The sequence below is a fragment of the Biomphalaria glabrata genome, chromosome 6, assembly GCF_947242115.1.
Source record: "Biomphalaria glabrata chromosome 6, xgBioGlab47.1, whole genome shotgun sequence".
NCBI lineage: Eukaryota > Metazoa > Mollusca > Gastropoda > Planorbidae > Biomphalaria > Biomphalaria glabrata.
Genome location: NC_074716.1, coordinates 4,759,923 through 4,782,775, shown reverse-complemented (window position 1 = coordinate 4,782,775; position 22,853 = coordinate 4,759,923). Strand labels below are relative to the sequence as shown.

The following is a 22,853-nucleotide window of genomic DNA, read 5'->3' as shown; positions in this document are numbered from 1 at the left end:
TTTAATTTGTGACGCATTTGTTTGGTTGTTTTCTATTTACCCATTACCTCTCTCTTTCTCTCTCCCTTTCCCGCCCTCTCTCTCTCTCTCTTTCTCTCTCCCTTTCCCGCCCTCTCTCTCTCTCTCTCTATCTCTCCCTTTCCCGCCCTCTCTCCCATTTTCTTTAAATTTTCTTACAATCTGTTCTCTCACTCAATCTTAATTTTTTTTACTTGTGGCTCTTTTGGTTTGACAATTCAAGTTTTCAGAAGTCGCGCAGACAAACTGATAGACTGCCTGCCACTTGCACCCTAATGTAATTAGCTGCGATAGAAATCATGGCGTCTTTCCAAAGTCTTGTAGCTGCGCCTCTCTTTTGCCATTCTCAATTTGATGTGATTCGATTTTACTTTTTCTTGGAACACAAGACATAAGACATGCTGAAATCTTTCACTAACGAATTACGAAATCTCAACTTCTGAACTATATATTTTTGTGTACAAATATCGACTCACTCTTGTCTGTCTGGCTTAGAACATGCCATTTCTCCCACTTCGCATTCTCGGGTCATGGTGAATCTTTGGGCAATCATTCATTGTCCTTAACAAAATACACGAATCCACCAAAACAAAACACCAATCAAATAATTCATTAGTGGTAAAAAGGGATATAACTCTTTACAGTATTGAATGACATGGCTCTAAATGTGCAGTTCTTCCCCTTGTATAGGCCTTTTTTTTTTTTTAAAGCTTCTTTTTTTTTTTTTCGTTTGAGAAAGAAATTAAACCAACAGTCAATTTTCGTCATTCTGTAAAGTCTGTTCAGAAATGTTTGAATCTAATGCTCTGCAAGGTCTAGCACTATTCACTGATTTATGTGGCAAGCCGTGTGACTGTTAGAGCAGTCTGATATATAGACATTGGCAGGTGAAAGCTCATGAACCGAAAAATTTCTTTTAATATCAAACTGTTTTCTTTAGTTTAATAAAATACTAATCAGGCTTAGCTTTCTAATACATTTTTTTTTCCTTTTCCCACTTTTTTAAAAAGTCTGGACTTTTTTTATTTTTTTTATTTTTCTTTATTGATCCAGCCTGGAGATTTGTAAAGATATCAATGTCAAATAAAAACATTCTGTGGTGAATATAACGTCTGCCCTTATGGTACTGTCTACGTCTGCCCTTATAGAACTGTCAAGTCTACGTCTGGCCTTATAGAACTGTCAAGTCTACGTCTGCCCTTATAGAACTGTCAAGTCTACGTCTGGCCCTTATAAAACTGTCAAGTCTACGTCTGGCCTTATAGAACTGTCAAGTCTACGTCTGGCCTTACAGTATTGTTAAGTCTACGTCTGGCCCTTATAGAACTGTCAAGTCTACGTCTGACCTTATAAAACTGTCAAGTCTACGTCTGGCCTTATAGAACTGTCAAGTCTACGTCTGGCCCTTATAGAACTGTCAAGTCTACGTCTGGCCTTATAAAACTGTCAAGTCTACGTCTGGCCTTATAGTATTGTCAAGTCTACGTCTGGCCCTTATAGAACTGTCAAGTCTACGTCTGGCCCTTATAGAACTGTCAAGTCTACGTCTGGCCCTTATAGAACTGTCAAGTCTACGTCTGGCCCTTATAGAACTGTCAAGTCTACGTCTGGCCCTTATAGAACTGTCAAGTCTACGTCTGGCCTTAAAGTATTGTCAAGTCTACGGACAAAAGTAGATGAGTAATGAAAGACCTCTTTGTTTGTTTAATTATCACTTGACGGAGCCAATGTATTGCATGCATTTTTTAAAGTATTCAGTAAACTGTTCATAATACGTGTACGTTCCTATCCATTCCTTTTATCAGCTGCACATTTCGTCTTTACTAGATGCATATCTGTTATTAGATAGTTCTCTGTAGACCACCACGTATTGATATGTGTTTGTCCTTCTGGGCTACCAGTTTGAGAATGGCTAATGTAGACCTGTGCTGTTGTTTTTTGTTTTATTCCCAGTAGTACAAGAGAAAAGGCTTAAAAGGTCTGATTGAAACTCTGACCTCTCTTGTTCCGATCAATATCTGCTGCACAACCATGCTTCATAGTCAGACATTCCTCAGTCTCGCGAACTCTTTTTTTGTCCAGACATTGGTTTGATTCTATCGGACGTACGTCGCCATTCCGTTTGGACGTCATACTACATCGTCAACAAAGTATTCATAAACAAATAGAATATTGATATCCATTTGGTCCTGGATACATCTTGATACTTACCACAGACTAGCGGCGTTCTATTTATAGGGCTTGACGTAGACCCATTTTAATATTTTATGGAACCCCGCCCTCACTCTTCCTCTCAGTAACCTTTCTCTGTACTTTTGGTGAACCCTCAGCTTCTATTATCTCCCCTTTCCTTTTTTCAAAAAATGGCGTATTCTAATAGCATTGGGAAAAATTTGAACGATATGTTGCGTTCGTTCTAGAATAGTTAGACATAGAGATGGATCAATAACAATGTAATAAATAGCAGCCGAATATTATTTGCTTTCTGACATGTGCTGCATAGCAAATATTCAGATGATAATATATAGAGGATCATTCTAGAACATGTTGGGAAGATTAACACTTAACATCTCTTATATATTACCTGAATGTTGTGCTGAAGCTTCTGTATCTTGAAAGGATTATTAGTTTGTTTGTTTGTTTTAATAACTGTTGTTATGTTTATGTTTGTGAAAGCGCGGGGATCCTTTTGGGTGAGTCTCCTACGATAGCAAGATGTGATTTCAACTCATCTGTTTGAAATACGCTGAATCACCTCACCTCAGTTGTCACAACCTTCCAACCTATCACAACCTTCCAACCTATCACAACCTTCCAAACAAGACTTGACTCCATTAAAACACGACTGATGTGTAACACACACAATAACACTGTACCAGACGGTGCACGACCAACAGACAAGAACATAAATACAAACTCATTACAAAAACACAGAAGTTTAGTTCGTGATTCCGCCACTGGTCAGAATATGTCATTGTATTTAGAGTCAACAAATTATTTCATTTATGTCCGTAAATAGAATATTTGACAAAGCCCATCACTTGAAAACTAAATCTTTGATACAAACTAACTTAATAATTTTTGCATGTGTTTTTATGTAGACACCAAACTGTTTATTAGCATGTTTCACTAATGTCTTGTAACTCTCATGGGTGAGTTCTTAGACCCCACCCAATCGCGGGACAAACGCTAAAAAAAAAATGTTTCCTGTATTTAATGAATTAGAAATGATGTTGCGCAGCTATTATGTCTTCTCGAGACCAGGCACATAGACATAACTAGAACTTGAAAGAAAATGGTTTACACTAGCCTACAAGTCTTTAGGATGTGTACTGCGTTATAGGGGTAGCTCTAGACTAATACCCAGACCTTGGTCATTTCATGTTTCACCTTGAAAATAAGGAAAGGACAGCATAAACCTAGCAGACAATCAGAATCTATGTATAGAGCATGACGCATGAGTCCAGGCTGAACGGGACGTTTTGACCTTCCTCTTGCCCACAAACCTGATTCCGTACTATTTGTTTTGTGTGTGATCCCCCCCCCCCCCACCCTCCTCCGCTTGTTGTTCTCATTCATGCTCATGTTAGATCGATAAGTTTCCGCTTGTGAGAACCACTAGCATGCCATTGAGTCATCGACCAGCCACCAGTGTTTTCAATGGAATGTTTATCAGTGGCCGAATGTTTCTGGGATACAATATTCGCTATTAATGAAGGAATTGCGTGATAAAGCTTGTTTTGTGTTCAGTATTCCTAGCATACAACGTTAGAATGTAATACCCCCAAAAAATAATTTCATACTAAAAACAAGACTAGTTCTGTTATTAGCTCCGTTAAGTGGATTGCATTGCCAAGGTTCCGGTCAAGATAACACCTTGGTCCGTCAGTGAGATGGTTTAGTTTGGTTTAATTGTTTTTTTTTTATTGTTTTTTCTTTTTGCTGGCAGTAGTTACAGAATAGTTTTCTACCTTTTTCATAAGCTTAACTGTCTTAGCGTTGCTGGGTTGTTTGGTTTGTTTTCAGGATGTATCAGTTTCGAACGTGGACCACTGACTCTCTTGGTCATCATTTTTTGGTCCTTTTATAAACCAATGAAATTCTGTCCAGTTTAGGTTTCTTTCTTTGGTGTAACATAGTGAATGACTATATTAGGTTTATCAGTGGTAAGTGTCGGGATCTAATTGTTTGCGTAAAAAGTAATTACATCATGTTGGTGTTTTATAGATTGGTGCAACTTTACAAACTTCAATTCTTTACCAACTTGCTTCTTTTTTTATCTGAAAAACTTAGAAAATTCATGATGTGACTGTTTTGTTCAACTTTTAACAAGTTCTTTACATTGAGGAAAGCGTTTTCGTATAAATTACAGAATGCCCTAGAAAAATAAAATATTTTAACCTGAGACTAACCGGGGTCCGGGGTTCGAATCCTGGTGAAAACTGGGATTTTTTAAATTAATTGGCGTACGCTGCTGGGAGCACCTTTCAAATATCCATATCCTGCAGGAGGCTGCTGTGGACAGTATAAAAGCACTACTTACCATTCGACAGCTGGGCTGGGTCAGACACTTATCGTGTCAAATGCCATCTTTTGTGGCGAGGTAAAAGGAGAAAGAGGTAAGAGAGGTGACTCTGTAAGCGTTATAAAGATCAACTCCGGCGCCATTTTGCCCTCACTGGCATAGTGGGAAGTAGCTGGTAGTAGATGGTCTCTGAAAGAGACGGTTGAAGATCTCTCACGAACGCCGCGGGGCACACATTTCAGGCTATAGAAAATAAAAACAGCAGAATACGTAAAGAATATTTAAATAGACCGCGGCGGACAACAGGCTTTGTCTGCATCAGGTGTGGACAAAATATGCTGGGTTACGTAGCCATGTGAAACAGTGCACTCATCCTTAATCTTCGGAATCGATGATAGTTCATTTATTTAATTATTATTAGGTAAAAAAAAAATGATTAGTCAATGCAGCCAACTAGTATTGATACTTGGCACTGTTCGTTTATTTTTCAAAGTAAATTTTTTTGAATTAATTAGGACATAATATTTTCTACAAAAATGTTCAGTCATTAGGCTAACCCAGTAACATTGGCCAATCACAGAGGACATTTGGATTCTAGTTGATTTGAACTCAATCTTAGACAATTCATTCATTTACACGATTACAATTGAAAACGTCATTTGTCTATTCATACATTTTTAGTAAGACATTCAACTCGTTTGTTTACCAATGACCTAATTCTACTATTCACTGGCTACTTGTTTATTCTCATGATCATTCAAACACTTTCGAAGCACCGAGTAGATTTGTTAGATGAAAACAAATGCTGTCTAGTGTCACACTGTGAATTAAAATTGAGTGAAAGCTGGAGTTCTGGCGCACAAACAAAAGACTTTTATTTTCACACAATGTTCAGCGGTTTGGTTCTGTACCATGCTGAAAGTTAAGTTAGCGTTTCGACGTTTTCGTTTAACTTAAGTTTAGCACTTCCTCTGATAATTAACTTAATTGGACAGATATCTCTATCTCCATCATTGTAGCTTTAAAGATAAATCATTAGATAATTTAAAGAATTTAGTAGTTGCGAAGTTGGCAATGGCTAGGGAACGTTTAATAACCTTAATGACTCATTGATCTAGTTTATAACAATATATTGCAGTTTCGGCTTATTTCTTCTTTTTTTTTTACAAAGCTTATGTCAACTCACTCTGTCTGTCTGTCAGTCTGTCTGTCTGTCTGGTAAAAAGTTTTACATGTTTTTTTTCTCCCATTTCCCATTCTCAGATCAATTTAACCTGACAAGACATGAATCAATAAAAAAATTAACCAATTAGTTCATTTATTATTGTTGATTTACTATTTTGTTTGATATATAAATAAGGGAAATAAATTCTACTTAATGAGAAGTGTGGCTGTGTACATGAATTGAATCCCCTAATTACATATTGGCACGTTGTTTCTCCCTCTTCCCATTCTCGGATCAAGTGGAAAATTTTGTATATCTATTCATAGTCGATGACAATACACGAACCAATCCAAAAATAAATCAATTAGCACTAATTAATTACTTTATGTGATGTAAGCAGAAAGGGGGCTAAACCCTGTAAATTTTCAGTAAATGGCAGTAATTGGTATTCTTTCTTTCTATTGCTTGTTTCTGTTGTAATGTATTTTGGTTTCTAAGTCAGAAACGTTGTCTCTGACTTCCGTTAGTAGCACGACATAATTACAATACGGAGTCAGCATTAGACTTTCACCCTATGCCGTTTAAAGTATTCAAAAACAAATGTGGTAGATTTGATACGAGGATAGATTTACAACGTATTAATATATTTTTAAAATTCTAGCTCAATTTTTATTTAGTTGACGGGAGTGAAGTTAATTTAGCGACCTTGACATTGCTTTGTTAACCCTGAAAATCTCAATTTGTAGTTGTTACTTACTTTTGTAACTGTGCCACTTGTAACATAATCCTTTTATTACGATGTGATATATCTTGTTCAAATGTTCTCATCGTCTGGTTTGAAATTAGGGGATGCTTTCTGGTTCGTTTAAAAACTATAGAACCCCTGAGAGTTGTCATGGTGTGGTCCTATTTGATCAACATCGTAGTCCTAATTGAACAACAAATCTGGGAATTACACATTCATGAACTTATAATAGCTGTGCATAAAAAAAAAAACTGTAGCTTCCGGCTGAAAGGGAGGTAATGGGCTGTGAGATAAACATGAGTTGTGGGTGGCCTGGATCGCCACAGGCTAACTGAATACTGCAGAACTTAACAAAAAAAAAATAGAATTTGTTTTGTTATGTTACATTAACTTCAAAAGGTCCGGATTTTTGTATCGCAATACAATGAGGATTTATTTGCGCAAATTTTACTCTTTTTTTTTCTGTTGAATGACGCATTGTATATCTACAAATTAAAATCAAAATTATCTCCCCTTTCATTTAATTAAATTGCTTCCATTTAGTATGCTTGAGCGTTCACTCGTATGTCTTCTGTTCTTATAATAGTAGCAATGAATGTTGGTTTATAACATCGCAAACTTCCTAATCAAATGCTGCATACTTGTTACCTAGACTGTATATAGGCTAATGCCAGTACTAGGTACAGCATTATTGATGGGAAACATGATCAAACGGTCGAATTCGAATTGCCCCGTGTTGCTGCTAGGCAGAGTTGTCTAACTGGAGTGTCCGTGGTTCGTGCCCTGATTAGTGATGTCCATTATTTGGCCACATTCACACACACACACACTCACTCACACACAATGATTCTGTTTTCCGTCTGTTTATAGATTTGCACAATTCGGATGTGTACTTTGTACTGTGTACTTTGTACTTTGTACTGTGCACTTTGTACTGTCTATTTTGTGCTGCATTTGTTAACTGATCGTTCTGTTTCAATTTACTCTTCAATATTGGTCAGGAACTTACCATGAAACCAAACTGACCATTCCATCTTTTCACCTTTTTTCTTAATTTAAGCAAAATGTGTGGACGGTGAGGCAATGAAAAAGTTTCATTTATTTATTCATTCAGTTTTAATAATTTGGTAGGTAGTAGCAATTATACATAAAACACTGAACCATAATCATAATCTTCAAATGCAAAATCAAAATATAATAAAATACTTAGAAACATTTAAAGACAAAGACTAATTGCTTGTCCCATATGCTAGGACAAATGTATACAAATACTCCTTCTTCCCTAGTGCTAGTAGAGCATGGAATGGGTTGCCTGAGTCAGCCAGGGAAACCGATGACTTGGCAGAATTTAAGTCATTGGTTAACATGCATGAATAGATTGACATAGGAACACTCGTTGGACGTAATCATCTTTTTTTTTTTTGAAGTAACGTCTGTATTTTATAAGATAAGTATGCGAGATAATAAATGATATGACTTTCACTATATCGCCCAGTTCATGACCTGCTTGCAAATAGCAAGAGAAATGTAATTTTTATAAACTAGTTCAAGCATTTTGTTTTCTTCAAGCTTGTCTCAGGTCTGCCTCTTAGGTTCAACCATTTCCAGCACTGTTCTCTTGAAGGTCACAGCAATTGAAACTAATCAATATGGAAACGCTGGTAAGAGCTCCTTGAGCATAGGTGTGCTCTTCAACAGTACAGTGTGGCTTGCCATGTTGAATTCAATTCGATTCGCCTCTGACTTTGGCAATAACCAACACTTTCTATTACCTGGCCTGGATGTCACCGAATCAATAGCCGTGAAGGTGAAAAACGTGCGGACGGAGTTGGGGGGGGGGGAGGGGAGTTTGACCTTCGAATTGAATCTTTTGGGGCTATTCGTAGTTTTCTTCTAGGGACTCTAAATGCCTTACAAATTAACCTCGCTCGTAATTGACTTGGAGCTAATGGTTGTATGTACTGTATTAGTTTGTTTTTCTTTGAGTGGCTTGTGTTGGCTAAGTATTAGAAATGGGTCTCCAAAATTGTACCGAATTGTTCTCTGTCATACTTCTGCGACTTGTTTTTTTATTAATCTATAGTGTGTGTTTGTTTTGTACTGTCTCTAGCTATAGAAGTTCTACCTGAAACTGTGCTTGAGTCTCATGTATGCTCAAGATCTGTCATGTCATTATGTTTTCATCTTTAAGCATCACGTTCGTTCATTGCTGCTTTCATTTCAAGTGCATCTTCAGCAGCTCTGGTCTTTGGGTTTTCCACGTAGTTCACTGTGACATGAGTGTTTAAAAACAAAACAACAGGGGAAAACAAGTAAACTATTTTTTTTTATTCTTTTTTTTTTTTTTTAAAAAAAAAAGCTTACTTTAGGGAAAGAACTCCGCACTTGCAATCATATCTCTCAATATTGTAGAATTTATTTATCATACAAATGAGTTAGTTGCCAATAGTTAGCTTGTTAATTTTTAAATTGAGTTATGTTTTGATAAGTGTAGTAAATAATTGTTTAAAGTTTCAACTTGATCCATGAATGGACCTGGAAGAAATAACATGTTTAATTATCTATGGGGACTAAACACTACATATTTAGGCGTGTGTATATATGAGTACTGAAGAATTTCCTTTGTTGGTATGAAACAAAATAATAAATTACCAGTAATTAATTAGTTGGTTAATTAACTTTTTTTTTTATTCATATCTTGTGTATGTCAATGAATAATTGTGCCAAGCTTCAACTTGATCCGAGAATGGGTGTGGGAAAAATAACGTGTACACACTTTGTACTCTATAGACAGAAAGACAGAATGAGTGTTGATATACGCTTTGTAAAAATGAAATGTGTTCATAATTTAGGTTTTAAAACTCAGACTTCGTAAAACAGGTCAAACCCAATGAACTTTGACCTTGTGGTGTTTGGAACGTGACGGAACTAGATTCCATGTCTTAGACATTAACTGCATATATTACAATATTGCCTTCATCTTTTAGGTCTGACACGGTAAATTACATATTTTAATGAACTGATGCAGGCTCTTGAACTACAATGTGTGAAAGTGAATCTTGAACTACAATGTGTGAAATTGAATCTTAAAATACAATGTGTGAAAGTGAATCTTAAACTACAATGTGTGAAAGTGAATCTTAAACTACAATGTGTGAAAGTGAATCTTAAACTACAATGTGTGAAAGTTAATCTTAAACTACAATGTGTGAAAGTGAATCTTAAACTACAATGTGTGAAAGTGAATCTTAAACTACAATGTGTGAAAGTGAATCTTAAACTGCAATGTGTGAAAGTGAATCTTAAACTACAATGTGTGAAAGTGAATCTTAAACTGCAATGTGTGAAAGTGAATCTTAAACTGCAATGTGTGAAAGTGAATCTTAAACTACAATGTGTGAAAGTGAATCTTAAACTACAATGTGTGAAAGTGAATCTTAAACTGCAATGTGTGAAAGTGAATCTTAAACTGCAATGTGTGAAAGTGAATCTTAAACTACAATGTGTGAAAGTTAATCTTAAACTACAATGTGTGAAAGTGAATCTTAAACTGCAATGTGTGAAAGTGAATCTTAAACTACAATGTGTGAAAGTGAATCTATGCTGTTTATATCTAAACTTACTTATACTTCTGACTAGTACACTTTCAAGAAATACAAGATTTAGACTTAGCTTTATCATCACTATAACATATTGGTTTTTGTGTATTTATTTATTTATTTGTTGTTGTTTTCTCAATTCTCTTGTAATTTAATCTTCGGACGCTGACATTGATCAACTTTTTTTTATTTTGCCTGCTTTTTTTTCCCAAACGTTTCAAATCAAAACGTACTTGGTTGGTGTGAAATTCAATATGTCTGCTATTTCCCATCACTCCTCGCTTGATAACGTCTGCTCTTATCACTTCCGTCTGTCATTTTGGTCTTCCTCAATGATATTAATGTTTCTTCACTTGCTATGAGATTAATCTGTTCTGCTCATGTGACGCAGACACAGTCTTTCAAAAGTTTTCTTATGGTAGTTTTATACTATACAGATGAGACAGCTGTAAACACAGTGTTCTGTGATTGTTACATTGTAATATATTTCATAGTATAACATTCTATAGTTTGTTGTAGAGCAATGTGGCCAGTGGCGTAGCATCCATGGCGCGATTGGGGGTTCAATGAACCCGGGCCCACGACCCTTAGGGGCCCACGGCTTTGGCGTAGCAACCATGGCCCGAAGGAGTTCATTGCGCTTGGGCCCATGACTCATGGCCAGTAGGGGCCCTCATGAGAGCTTAGGTAGAACATTTGTTAGTTGATTTGAAACACTTTTTAAGTCGTTTAATTCTGTTGAGAAGTTGTACAAACATTGACTTTTAAGACACTATGACTTATTTGCAGTCGTAACTGAATGAAACGTGATGGCATTATTACTTATAAAAAAATTACAATCTTTACTTTGGAATGTCTTACAAAAATGTACCTTTACATTAAGATTACTCATTTTTGTCACACAATAAATTTGTCTTATTGGCTAGAGAGGGGGGGCACTAAGATATTCCTGATCCCGGGCCCACAGGTACCTTGCTACGCCACTGAATGTGGCCAACTAATATACCTACCTACACGCCGTACTGGGTCACTGAATATTTAACCAGATGTTTTGAATGAAAAATGTCACGGTTCAAAATTGGACACGCTTGGTGGTCACTGCTATACGCTAAGTGAATCAAGATAGTACCTCTGGGTCTCTCTCTCTCTCTCTCTCTCTCTCTCTCTCACCCTCTTGTTCTCCCTCCCTATCTGTGGCTAGCTATTCTCTCTATCTGTATCTCTACTATGCTCTACACTCCCGTTTAGTGCTTGATGTCAGGTTCTTCTTGTACGACTGTTACAGTATCCTCAATAGATGAACAAAATGCCCCATTAAAACTTCAGTTCTAACCAATGTTGTTTTATTAGTTCACTGTGGACTGTCATCTGATCTGACGAGTCGGTACGAAAATGTTCAACCCCCCCCCCTTCCCTGTTCGCCAAAGCTAAATACCTGAAACTGAACACTTGGCACAGACACGAGGGGACAAGCTTTGACTGGCATTCAAAAGTTCTTGGATTCTGGGTCATCTTGGACATTGGTGGTGCTTCTATAGAAAAGAGATGTATGTGTTTAGTGTGAAATAGTGTGCTGACTTCATAGATGTATGTGTTTAGTGTGAAATAGTGTGCTGACTTCATTAACTTCGTACTTACAATTTCTGTTTTGTGAACTCAAAAAAACATCTCTATGAGGAAACATTAGAACAATGGTTCCCAAACTTTTTCTTTAACGGATGGAACACTTCACACATTCTGAGCATTTAGCGGAACACTTTGCTTATTTTTTTAAGGGAGATAAGTTCACGTTTTGCACTACTAGTTAATTATTCCAGTACTTTGTGGAACACTTATTCACTTCGGATAACTAGGGTTCCGCGGAACACAGTTTGGGACTCACTGCATTAGAAGATAGTGGTTAGAATTTCAAACAGAATTATTGTCAATATTTCGTAGTGTGTCTATAAGGCTTGAATAATTCTGTGCCCAGAATCACAAATCTCTTAGGGTGTGTTTAGGGAATTACTTAGAGACTCAAAATTTGTTTCACTTGAGTATCAATGTGAAGTGACTTACTAAGGCTGTGTAGGGATTCATATTGAAAAGTGCGTAACTAAATAACCAAATTCCAACGTTGACGATGAGATGTGATATCAGTGCGCGCCAGTGAGGCGATCAGTTACGGCCAGGTAGAATGAGGATGGCAGATGTCTTGCACGGGTGTATCACCGTACCACGTGACGTGGAACTTATCCAGTAAGTGTCTCGTGGTGGGCTCTGGATGCAGGGAGGGGGGGGGAGTGCATGCTTGATTGAACGCCAAACAAGTGATTGGTTTTGACTGTAATACTTTGACGTTTATCAATGTCCTCTTCATGCATAGGATCCTTGAAAACTAAGTCTTGATTTTCTAGTTTTAAATTTCAAATTAAATGTTTATAAAACGTTTATCAAATATTCATATCGTTTTTAAAAAAAATGGTGCTTAGAATAAGTTTTTGGTTGTCAATTTATTTAGTATTTAATTTTAAAATTGAAACTAGAAGCAATAAACGGCAGTAGACATCCGCTGGATACACAATTTGTTTGTTCTTCACTCATATACATAAATATTCATTTCATATTCATGTACTTTATAACTTAAAAAACATCAGCCTTTAGTAACGTTCTTTAGCCTAGCTTTGCCATGCCATTAAAAGTGAAGACATAATATACTAAATGTTTATGCTAATTATGCTAATGTCATATACTCAATGCCACGACATACTAAATATGTATGCGTAATTATTTTGTTACTGTTTGATTGTCGCTTACATTTTGTTTAATTCCTCATATTAGCTGACAAACTCTTCACAGGTTCAAAAAGTAACAGACTGGGTGGAAACTGACTGGAAAATGGACCGGTATTTGTAAAACGTAACTAAAGATTTTCCTAGAAATTCGACAGTTTATGTAGATCTTTGAGGGAAAAAAATAACTTCATAATTGGCCACATAGAGAAAACTCTGGTTTGACCGTTATAATGTTTCAAAATATAATCATTTCAAAACTAAATTTGGCTCACTTTTTTAAACACGCTTCAGTGGGAATGACCGCACTTCTTTGTGTTACTGTTCTGCAAAGAATGAAACAAATTTAATAGACGAGCCAAAACATTTTTTGCGCACCGTTGTGTAGACTGCTAACGATGCGCAACTCTCACCGGAAACACTTCTGGCACTAATGAAACGAAACAAGAACTAAATTGCATGAGAAATCCTAGAGCAACATTAGGGAGAGTAAAACGACTTTATAACAATGTAACTGGTTGATTGGTTTGACTTCTGCTAGTAGCGCCTCATCTTTCTTTCACTTTATTCTCTTTCAGTATTTAGGCACGATTTGTTTGTGTTTTAATGTTAACTTTTGTTTAATGCCCAATCTTGGCCAATGCCTTACGACATAGGGTTTAGCGTATGATAAATAGTTAAGTAGGTGAGAGAGTTTCTTTATAGAAATAGAACCTAAGCGAATCGATATTTTGCCCGTTACGCATTCAGTGGTCAGTTGCAGTTGGGTCAAAGACATTCGTTGGAATTTTTTTTTTCTAATGGCTGACGTCTGATATGTCGCTTTTTTTTTTTTTACTTCGCAGAAAATGGCACAAAGCCATGGACCACTGGCGCACATTGGACTCTGGATCTAAGGAGATTACCTCATGGCTAGAGACGGCGGAAACGAAGCTTAGCGTAGCCAGGAATTCCCACAGCTTGGATGAGGCCAACAGTTTGTTCAAGGTGAGAACCATTGTTTATAGTAGTACAACACGTCTGAAAGTAGCAGACATACTGTGAAAAGAGTAGCAAAGATTGTATCACTTGTATTTTTATAGGTCTTTTTTTTTATCTCTAATTCTTCTTTAAACGATGGATGGGTAATATTGATGAAACTGTATGGCCTAAACTGTTACAATTGTCAACTAATGTTGTGAAGCCATGTAAGGGCTATGTGATGCCAACTGTTAAATAGTCTCTGCTTTGAGAAATGAAATTATAACTACTTCTAATTATTGCTATTATGTGCTGATAACTTTGTCTTCATCTTCCCTCCCTACGTAGGAAAACCCTAGGATGGTAAGAAGTTGAATCTATCCAAACTATAGCCACTCTTAGTGTTGGTTAGTCGCTTGCTCGCTTATTACTATTTCATACAAACTTTTCTCCACCGACACATAAGAAATCAGCTAATTAGGCAGGAACAAAACTGTTGAATTACTGAAGTTGGCGTAGATCTAGTTTGTCTTACTTTCGTTTTGTTTACAGCTATCACATCTATAACTTCTGGCGTGACTTTATGTTCTATAGATCTAGGCTTAAATTACAACTGATTAACTCACTCCATTAACTTCATGTATTTCACTTGTGCGATTTTTTGTCTTGTTTGCATCTATGTTATTATTGTTATAGCAGTTTCGCAGATGTGGACAATAGTAGTCAAACGGAATTTTCATTTAATAGGACCAATACAATATTTCATCTTCATAGCAACAACTTGATAACACTGTTATTTCCTGCACATAGTTTCTAAATATTAATTAATTTGAAACATAGTTTGACTTAACTAATCAACGATACACTTGTAATATACTTATGCACTTGCAATTGCCATAACAGTGATCACTCGCTAAACACACTGATGGTTCTATGAGAGAGGAATATCATTACGTCTGCCATTTCTAAACTGGGCTGATTTTTTGGTTGCCACAAGTTACATGCCTACTATTTATTGGTTCTATTTCTTCATGATATATTTGTGTAGCCTACGTCAGCTTGACTATAGAGACTGTAAATGTTTGACAATTTGAATAACGGAGAAGACAGAGATTGAGACAGACACAGAGGGAAGTCGGATTATACAAAAAAAAAGTCTAAAAGACAAAAGAAGAAAAATATTTTTAAAAATTCATAAAACAAAGCTTATATTAAGAGTAATTGTATCAATTAGTTTGGATCAGTCCTGTAATTATTGGTTCAACACCTTAGACATAATAAATCTGTGCGATTAGAAATATTTTGACCAATTGTTTTTGTTTAGCTTTTAGCTTTTCTCCAGGCGCTATGATCCTATCACTTGTCTAGACCAGTTGGGAAAGGGGGACGGATGGAGGGTGTATCATGGTGAATGATTACATGATCGTTTTTTTTTTCAAATGCATAAAACATTTTCACTCAGGGCTCGAACTAATTCAACATCAGTCAAGTACGATTTCTTTCCCTTGTTCAAGATATCAAGCAAAATAATTTATTACCAATAGTTAATAAGCTAATTGGCTTACAAAAAATTATTGTTTCTTGGGATGTGAGGTAAAAGAAATAATGGTGCGAAATTTCAGTTTAATCCGATATTCGGTGTGGGAGCAATAACATGTACAAAATTTTTACCATACAGACAAGACAGAGTGAGTTGATATAAACTTGATAGAAAAAGCACTCACAAGAGTATTCTTTAATTAAGTTGGATCTTTAGAATGCATTAAAAAGAAAAAAAAAGTTTAAGGGACGAGCAAATGTCAAACAAGTAAAATATGAAAAAAATTATATATAAAAAAAAGAGCGTATATTGAGTGAAATTGGCCCAGTTATTTTGAATTAAGCATGTAATCGATTTATAATAAATCTAGACAACAATAATTAATTTGTGCGATTGGAAATTTTTTTGTATTAATTGTTTTTCTAGCATGCTGAGTGCACTACGGTCCAATCACTTTTGTGGATGGGTTGGGGAAGGTTTCCGTGTAGTTTTCATTTTTTTTTAAAAGTTACTCGATCCTTAATGCGAGGGCAAAAGTCTCAAGCGTCCATGATGGAAGCTCCATGATATATGTCTGATTTGTTAGCCACTGAGCTAGTCAAGTACTTATACAAATAGAAAAAAAAGAAGAGAAAAAAAAAGGTTGCATAGTCTTCAAAGTCTATAGTTAAAAATCTGTAGCGAACGACTAATTCTCTATACAAGGCTTCTCTACCCTAGCCGAGTGCATTTTCTTTCTAAAACAAAATAGATTAATTACGACTAATTGATAAACTAATTAATTACGACTAATTGATAAACTAATTAATTACGACTAATTGATAAACTAATTAATTACGACTAATTGATAAACTAATTAATTACGACTAATTGATAAACTAATTAATTACGACTAATTGATAAACTAATTAATTACGACTAATTGATAAACTAATTAATTACGACTAATTGATAAACTAATTAATTACGACTAATTGATAAACTAATTAATTACGACTAATTGATAAACTAATTAATTACGACTAATTGATAAACTAATTAATTACGACTAATTGATAAATTAATTAATTACGACTAATTGATAAACTAATTAATTACGACTAATTGATAAACTAATTAATTACGACTAATTGATAAACTAATTAATTACTACTAATTGATAAACTAATTAATTACGACTAATTGATAAACTAATTAATTACGACTAATTGATAAACTAATTAATTACGACTAATTGATAAACTAATTGTTTGTTGTTGTTGTTGTTTAAACTGATTCGTGTGTTTTCATCGACAACGAATAATTGTATTTGAATAATTAATAATTATATATGTATAATTGTAAATGAAAAAAAAGTTTTAACGTGATCTGGGAATGAAAAGTGGGAGAGATCCCACCCAGACAGACAGACAGAGTGAGTTGATATAAGCTTTGTAATTTTAAAATGTGTAAGCTAGACCACGAAGTGATGGTACAGATTCGTTTGAATTTCGGATCCGTTTAGTGCTTCATAGTAACAGATACCAATAGTAAAATGTTTGTTTGTAAAATGTTTGACATGTTTCGGATGTTCCTTCAGAGTTGAAGATAATTACTTCCTAGTCCAAACCTCCCGCAGGACGACGGGGGATGGGAGCGGGCAGGGTTTGAACCCGGGACCATCGATAAGTCCGAACGGCAGTCCAGCGTGCAAACCGCACGCCCAGGCAGCCGTTCATATCAGACTAATAGTCCTGAAAAATAATTTTTATAGCGCTCTGATTAAACTCACACTGAATCTTTCTTTTAGGTTTGGATTTTTTGCAATCGATTTTTCGATTCACATCTACCCGTCTAATAGTCATCAAATTTTATATACAAACTAATGATTGATGACGACATATGAATCAATAAAAGAATTAACCAGATATTTAATCAATTAGTCGTAATTAAATTTATTTTTTTTCATATAGTAAATCTAAAAAAATACCTCACCTGGCTAAAGGGAGGTAAGCCATTTGTAGAATATACTATTTTTTAGCTAAAGGAAAGTAAGATTTGTGTAGAGAATTAGACGTTGAGAATTGAAAGATAGCTAGAGTAACATTGAATAATCTTTACGATTTTATCAAAAACTGAATGATAATGCTAAGTTTATTTAAAGAAAGTTTGTATATTAATCAATTACTTAAAAAAAAAAAAAGTAATGGATTTGTAAATTAACGCTGTGTTAGTCTCCCTTTATCACGAAGGTTTAAATTTCTACTATGTATCCAATGATAAAAATAACTGTAAACAATCATCTTATACATACGCGAATTCCAATTCAACTTTCAATACATTTTATTTCTGTAGTAAGACAGTTCAATGTCTCTTTATATTTGGAAACAAAAAATCAGTTCACCAAACTCAAATGCTAACACCACAAGCAAGCCTTGTTATGTAAAGGGAGAGTGATCCTTAAAGGATTACGGGCACGACATGGCCTAAATTGTGCCGATGTGCCTAAACTCAAAACTCAAACCCACAAGCAAGATGCTTGTTTAGAAGACCTTGCTTACCAATCTCTACAATCACACTCTTCACATAGGTCTATATATCTCTAAAAAAAAACGACCTATATTTGATATGTTTTTAGATTTACAACTTGAGTTCCCATACTCACACACTTGTATAACTTGTGTAACGATTTGTTCAGCCTGTGATCTGATCAATAAAGAACCTTGTTTACTTATTTTGACACGAAATGAAACATAACTAACTTTGACCCAATCTTCAGTATTTATGCATTGAACCGGTTCGACAGAAAATCGTTAGCTAAATGGCTTAAGTATTTATGGAGATAGATTTCGGTATTAAAAAAAGTCTGTTCTTATAAACAATTTCTTTTATAGACAACAGATGTTTGGATATATTAGTGTCGCTTTTATTTCTGTTTGTGATAGAATCACATTTGAACTATATCAGACGTTTACAAAGCAGGAATCTACGATTTGTGCTTTTTTTTTAACCTTTCCAGGCAGATTGATTCGTAATGTAATCGTGTTCGAATCCTGGTGAAGACTGGAATTTTTAATTTCGGGATCCTTGGGCCCCTCTGAGTCCACCCCAGCTCTGACATTAGTTGGGGAAAAGTAAAGGAGGTTGATCGTTGTGCTGGCCACATGGCACCCTCGTTAACCGTAGGCCACAAAAACAGATGACCTTTACATCATCTGCCCTAGAGACCACAAGGTCTGAAATGGGAAATTTTACTTTTTTTTTTCTTTTTACTTCATTTAGCATTTTATAATAAAAACAAGTTTATCTGTTTTGAATGATTTGTTTGATTGACAGGACGCATGAGCTAAAGCTCTTATTTGCTACTTCACGTTGTAAAGACGCTGAGATAATAAGTTACTTTCACTTTGTTGATATTAATTGCCTGGATCGAATGTATCCAGTTTTCTAGTGTGTCGTTGTCTCTTGATGTTTTCTTGATTTCAAACCCATGGTTAGAGAGTGTGTGTTTCTATCAGGGATCTAAGAAAGCTTTTATTGATGAGCATTCTATTCTTATCTGCTGGGATTAGATAGCTGACACTAACTAGACCAGCAGCACACAGGTTTTGGGTTCACAGATAAAAATGTGCGTTTCATCGAATGCTAGAACAAAACGATTAGTATTTGACAACTAGAGTTTATGATGGTTCGTGTACTGTGTAAGTAGTTTCACATGATAGATATAATTACTTGTTGAGGATGGCCTAATAAGTATTTGATGGTAGAAGAAATGTAGTTTGTTTTTGTAACGGTGTATGTCAGCAATGAAGATTTGAGTTTTCTGAGACTTAATAGAGATACAGTGAAAAACATTTCTGAGAAATCCAAACTAAATGAGGCTAATGGAGCATAAATTAAGTGCATCAGCCCTGCTCTGTCCTAAGTTGTTTCAACATGTAAGCATTGTGTGGGACGTGTATCATTCCAAAGTCATTAAGTGAAACAATTAGCAATGTTCTCAGCACGTGCAGGTCTCCAGATACCTTGTAGTATGGAGTCATGATGACAATTTCATGTCTGGCAATCGATCCTCTAAATTTTCAATCAGTCCTGAATTACGTTATTGATTCGTGCTGCACTATTTCCTATTGACTGCTGATTGATTGCAAATTGGCATCTTTCGTTGATTGGTTTTGATAAGGAACAGCCCTAACAACTCTTTTGTAACAACACCCTAAAACATCTGCCCAATCGCGCTGGTTCTCGAAACGCCTTTGGTCTTATCTGAAGTGGGAAGGAGGACCCTCCAGTGCCGACAACGCCCCTGTTGTTAACACATGTAGTGTTTGAATTCTCTGTATCTTTACTAGTAATCAAACTGTCCCACACGAGTCTCATGTTCATGTAGGTGTTTTGATTTCTTGAATGTTGCAATGATACATATACGATTGGTGACACATGTAACTACACTCTACAATTTGTCAATCTATCGATTTTCCTTGGCAGTAGTTCAAGTCCTACACTTTCAACTATTCTAGGTTGTTTTTTTTTTTTCTTCAAGGCTGCGTGACGCAGCAGACAAAGTATTCGTCAATTTGATTGGGAAAGGGGGGTCGTATAATTATTTCCAGATATCTTCAAACAATTAATTCAAGGCTATACCGTACGGCCATTTATCAGCTTTAAAAAATAAACTCTTAAACGTTTTTGTTTCGCACTTAGCCAATGAGAGCGGGGGTGGACAATTGATCTTAAAATAAATCGGTATTGATTGTGAGTGACACAGAAAGGGGGGGGGGACAATTAAAGGATGCACATTTCTGTGCTTCGGCGTGTGCGTTTTTGGTGTTAAGAACTGGATTTCAGAGATGTGTGTGTGTGTTTGGTGTGAAGACCTGGATTTCTGAGATGTGTGTTTTGGGGTAAGATCTGGTGTTACATGTGCTGAGAACGATTAGTCTATATCATGTACTGTTTGTGACATTAGTATTTAATGGGAGCCTCGTTTTCTATACTCGGATAACCCTTGTGATAATAACAATAATCTTTATTGTCCGTAAGGAAATTTGTCTTACAATTTGTGCATTGCATCAAACAAAACATTATAGCTAAAAAAGTTTATAATGGAACTAAAACGTTACCTATTCTGCTTACTGTGCCTGTAGAATTCATCTTAGTCAATATTTGGAATGATTGGCGTCAAGAAGACATTAACGTAGTTACCAACTTTGTGCTGAAAGCACAGGGTGCTAATTGTACACATTTTGACCGAGTTTCTGGATGTATTTTAAACGTTACAGATAGCATGCATCTACTTGAAACAGTGGCTCATGTACTTGTTATATTTCTTGGATTTAAATTGACATTGCGATTTTGCTTGGATTGTGTCATGTTTTGTTTTTTGTATGCTTCTTGTGTTCGTTCAACTCTTTCCATTTAGTTATTCAGTGCAATTAGAAGCAGACGAGACCGTTTAGTGACCTACTTAGTGTTGAAAGTGATGGACATTTGTATTTAATAGTTGTAGACTTAAATAATATTCATTGTTTATGTTTATATCAAAATATTGACATTAGACGAAATAACCTCTACGCAGTACATGCACACATTTAGTGGTGATATAGACACACACACACACATCATTATTGTTAGTAAAATTGTGTATTGATTTGGAAGCGTGAACAGATTTGTAATAATTTTAAAAGTAAAGTAGACATATCAAACAAACTCTATGTTATATACGATTCTATTTTATTTTCCTCGGGTCAGTAGCAGTCATACTATATATACAGTAGGCCTGGAGTTCCTGTAGGTAGCATTCTATCAAGGTATGGGACTGGAACTCAAGTCTGTAGTCACATAGTTTAGTTGTTTCCTTCGAATCAAGAATTGTGTACTGGAAAATTCCCATTCCCTTGAAGGATTCAAATCTGAAATCTATGATCACTCAGCCATAGGCTCAGGGCTAGATTCAACGAAAGAATTTGTTGTCAAAAATGGTTTAAAAAATAAGTCTTGACCAGTAGCGAGAATCTTGTCACAAAGTTGGCAATTGGCTCGTTGATTCTTGGTTTGCCCTGGGGCGTTAGTCATGCTTTTTTTTTTTTGGTTTTCCTGGCTGATTCATGCAATCCGCTCTTTGCTCTAATGGCACTAAGGACGAAGGCACACTTGTAACCTATCTAGAAAAATCCATACGCATTATTCCCATTGCCATTTCTCTTAGTCTTGTATCTCTAGTGCAGTGCGTCATTTTTTTTTTGGTAATTGTTTCAGCAACTGATTGATTTTTGTTTTTTAGTGTGACTAGTGCAATGTTTGTGTGAGCACTAGATAACCTCCCCGCTGGAGGGGAGGGACTGTGTCAGCACAGTGTTGACATTTCGAGTCGATAGATATTTTAGCTGTTTGATCCGATGGTAATTGTTAAGACGTTGATGAAGTAGATGCAGGCAGGGTTCTGAAGGTGTAGAGTGGGTCAGCTTGTTGCTACAGTCACATTGGCTGGAATAACTTGACACTGCCAACCTTACCTACTAGTTTTCTTTGTTAGCATTTGAACTTTCTTCTGAGTAAATTGTTAGAGTTTTTTTAGAGGTGGTCATTTGGGTCATTGCATTCCCTGCCTAATATTTTCTCCCTTCTTGTAGTTTTGACCAATGCTGTGTTTCTGTCCACTATACTTTTAACTATTCCATCTAACGTTATTTTATTAATTACATATTTTTTATTTTATTCAACTCGTCGCCTACTAATTTTAGTATTTAAAAAATGATAATTTAATGAAATTAATAGTAATCCTGTAGGTGGGTCGTATCCTACATCTTGGAGATGCAATCTCTCTAAAAAAAAAAAAAAAAAAAAATCTCTCAAAGTAAATAATTGCCAAACTTTTTGTTCCTAGAAACATTTTTAGATTGAATCTCTTCCAATTTTTCTTCGAATAATAAATTCTCTTGATTATTTCCCTTGTATTCCAGGAGCTGGAAGTGAACCTGAGGCAGCAACAGAACAATGTCACCAGAATGAATTCTGCTGGAGAAGAGATTCTCCAGAGCGTCTCTAACCTCAATGGAGACAAACTCCGTGAGAAGCTGGAGCTTATCAACCACCGATGGAAGGTCCTGTGCGCTGAGGTCATGGCTCGACAGAGGAGGTGAGGCTTCAAATAGCAATGTTTTTTATTCTCCATGCATTAGCAGTCATTTTAGCCTGCTTGTTAATTCTTAGTCATTTTCTTTTTTTTTTTTTAAGACATGGAACTCTGTGTACAGATATGTCTTATCACAATCACCAACAAGATTTACATTTCCCCCTAACAAAATGTTAGGTATTATTGTCAAATTATCTCTCCAGACAGATGGATCCATTTTGCTAAGATTATCTATTGTACATTTTTTTTTTTTTTTTTAAATCCAAACTTTCACCATCAGTCTAAGTGGAAGCAGTAACCAAGCATTAGGACCTACTAAATATCTGCATTTACCATGAAGTAACATCATTCTAGTGTCAAGTGTGGCAGCATCTGATCTTATATTTTACAGACAAAAAAAAAAAAAGTATTCATAT

At 35.6% G+C, this 22,853-nt stretch overlaps 1 protein-coding gene across 16 annotated transcripts in view; it reads left to right on the top strand.

Moving 5' to 3' along the window:
* Positions 1 to 22,853, top strand: part of LOC106077258 (dystrophin-like) — a 331,854-nt gene that overhangs the window by 232,720 nt on the left and 76,281 nt on the right. For all 16 annotated transcript variants that reach the window (XM_056033067.1, XM_056033069.1, XM_056033060.1 and 13 more), the window contains 2 exons: positions 13,669 to 13,810; positions 22,265 to 22,440. In XM_056033067.1, coding sequence (XP_055889042.1) covers positions 13,669 to 13,810; positions 22,265 to 22,440 — 318 coding nt within the window. The remainder of the gene's footprint in view (positions 1 to 13,668; positions 13,811 to 22,264; positions 22,441 to 22,853) is intronic.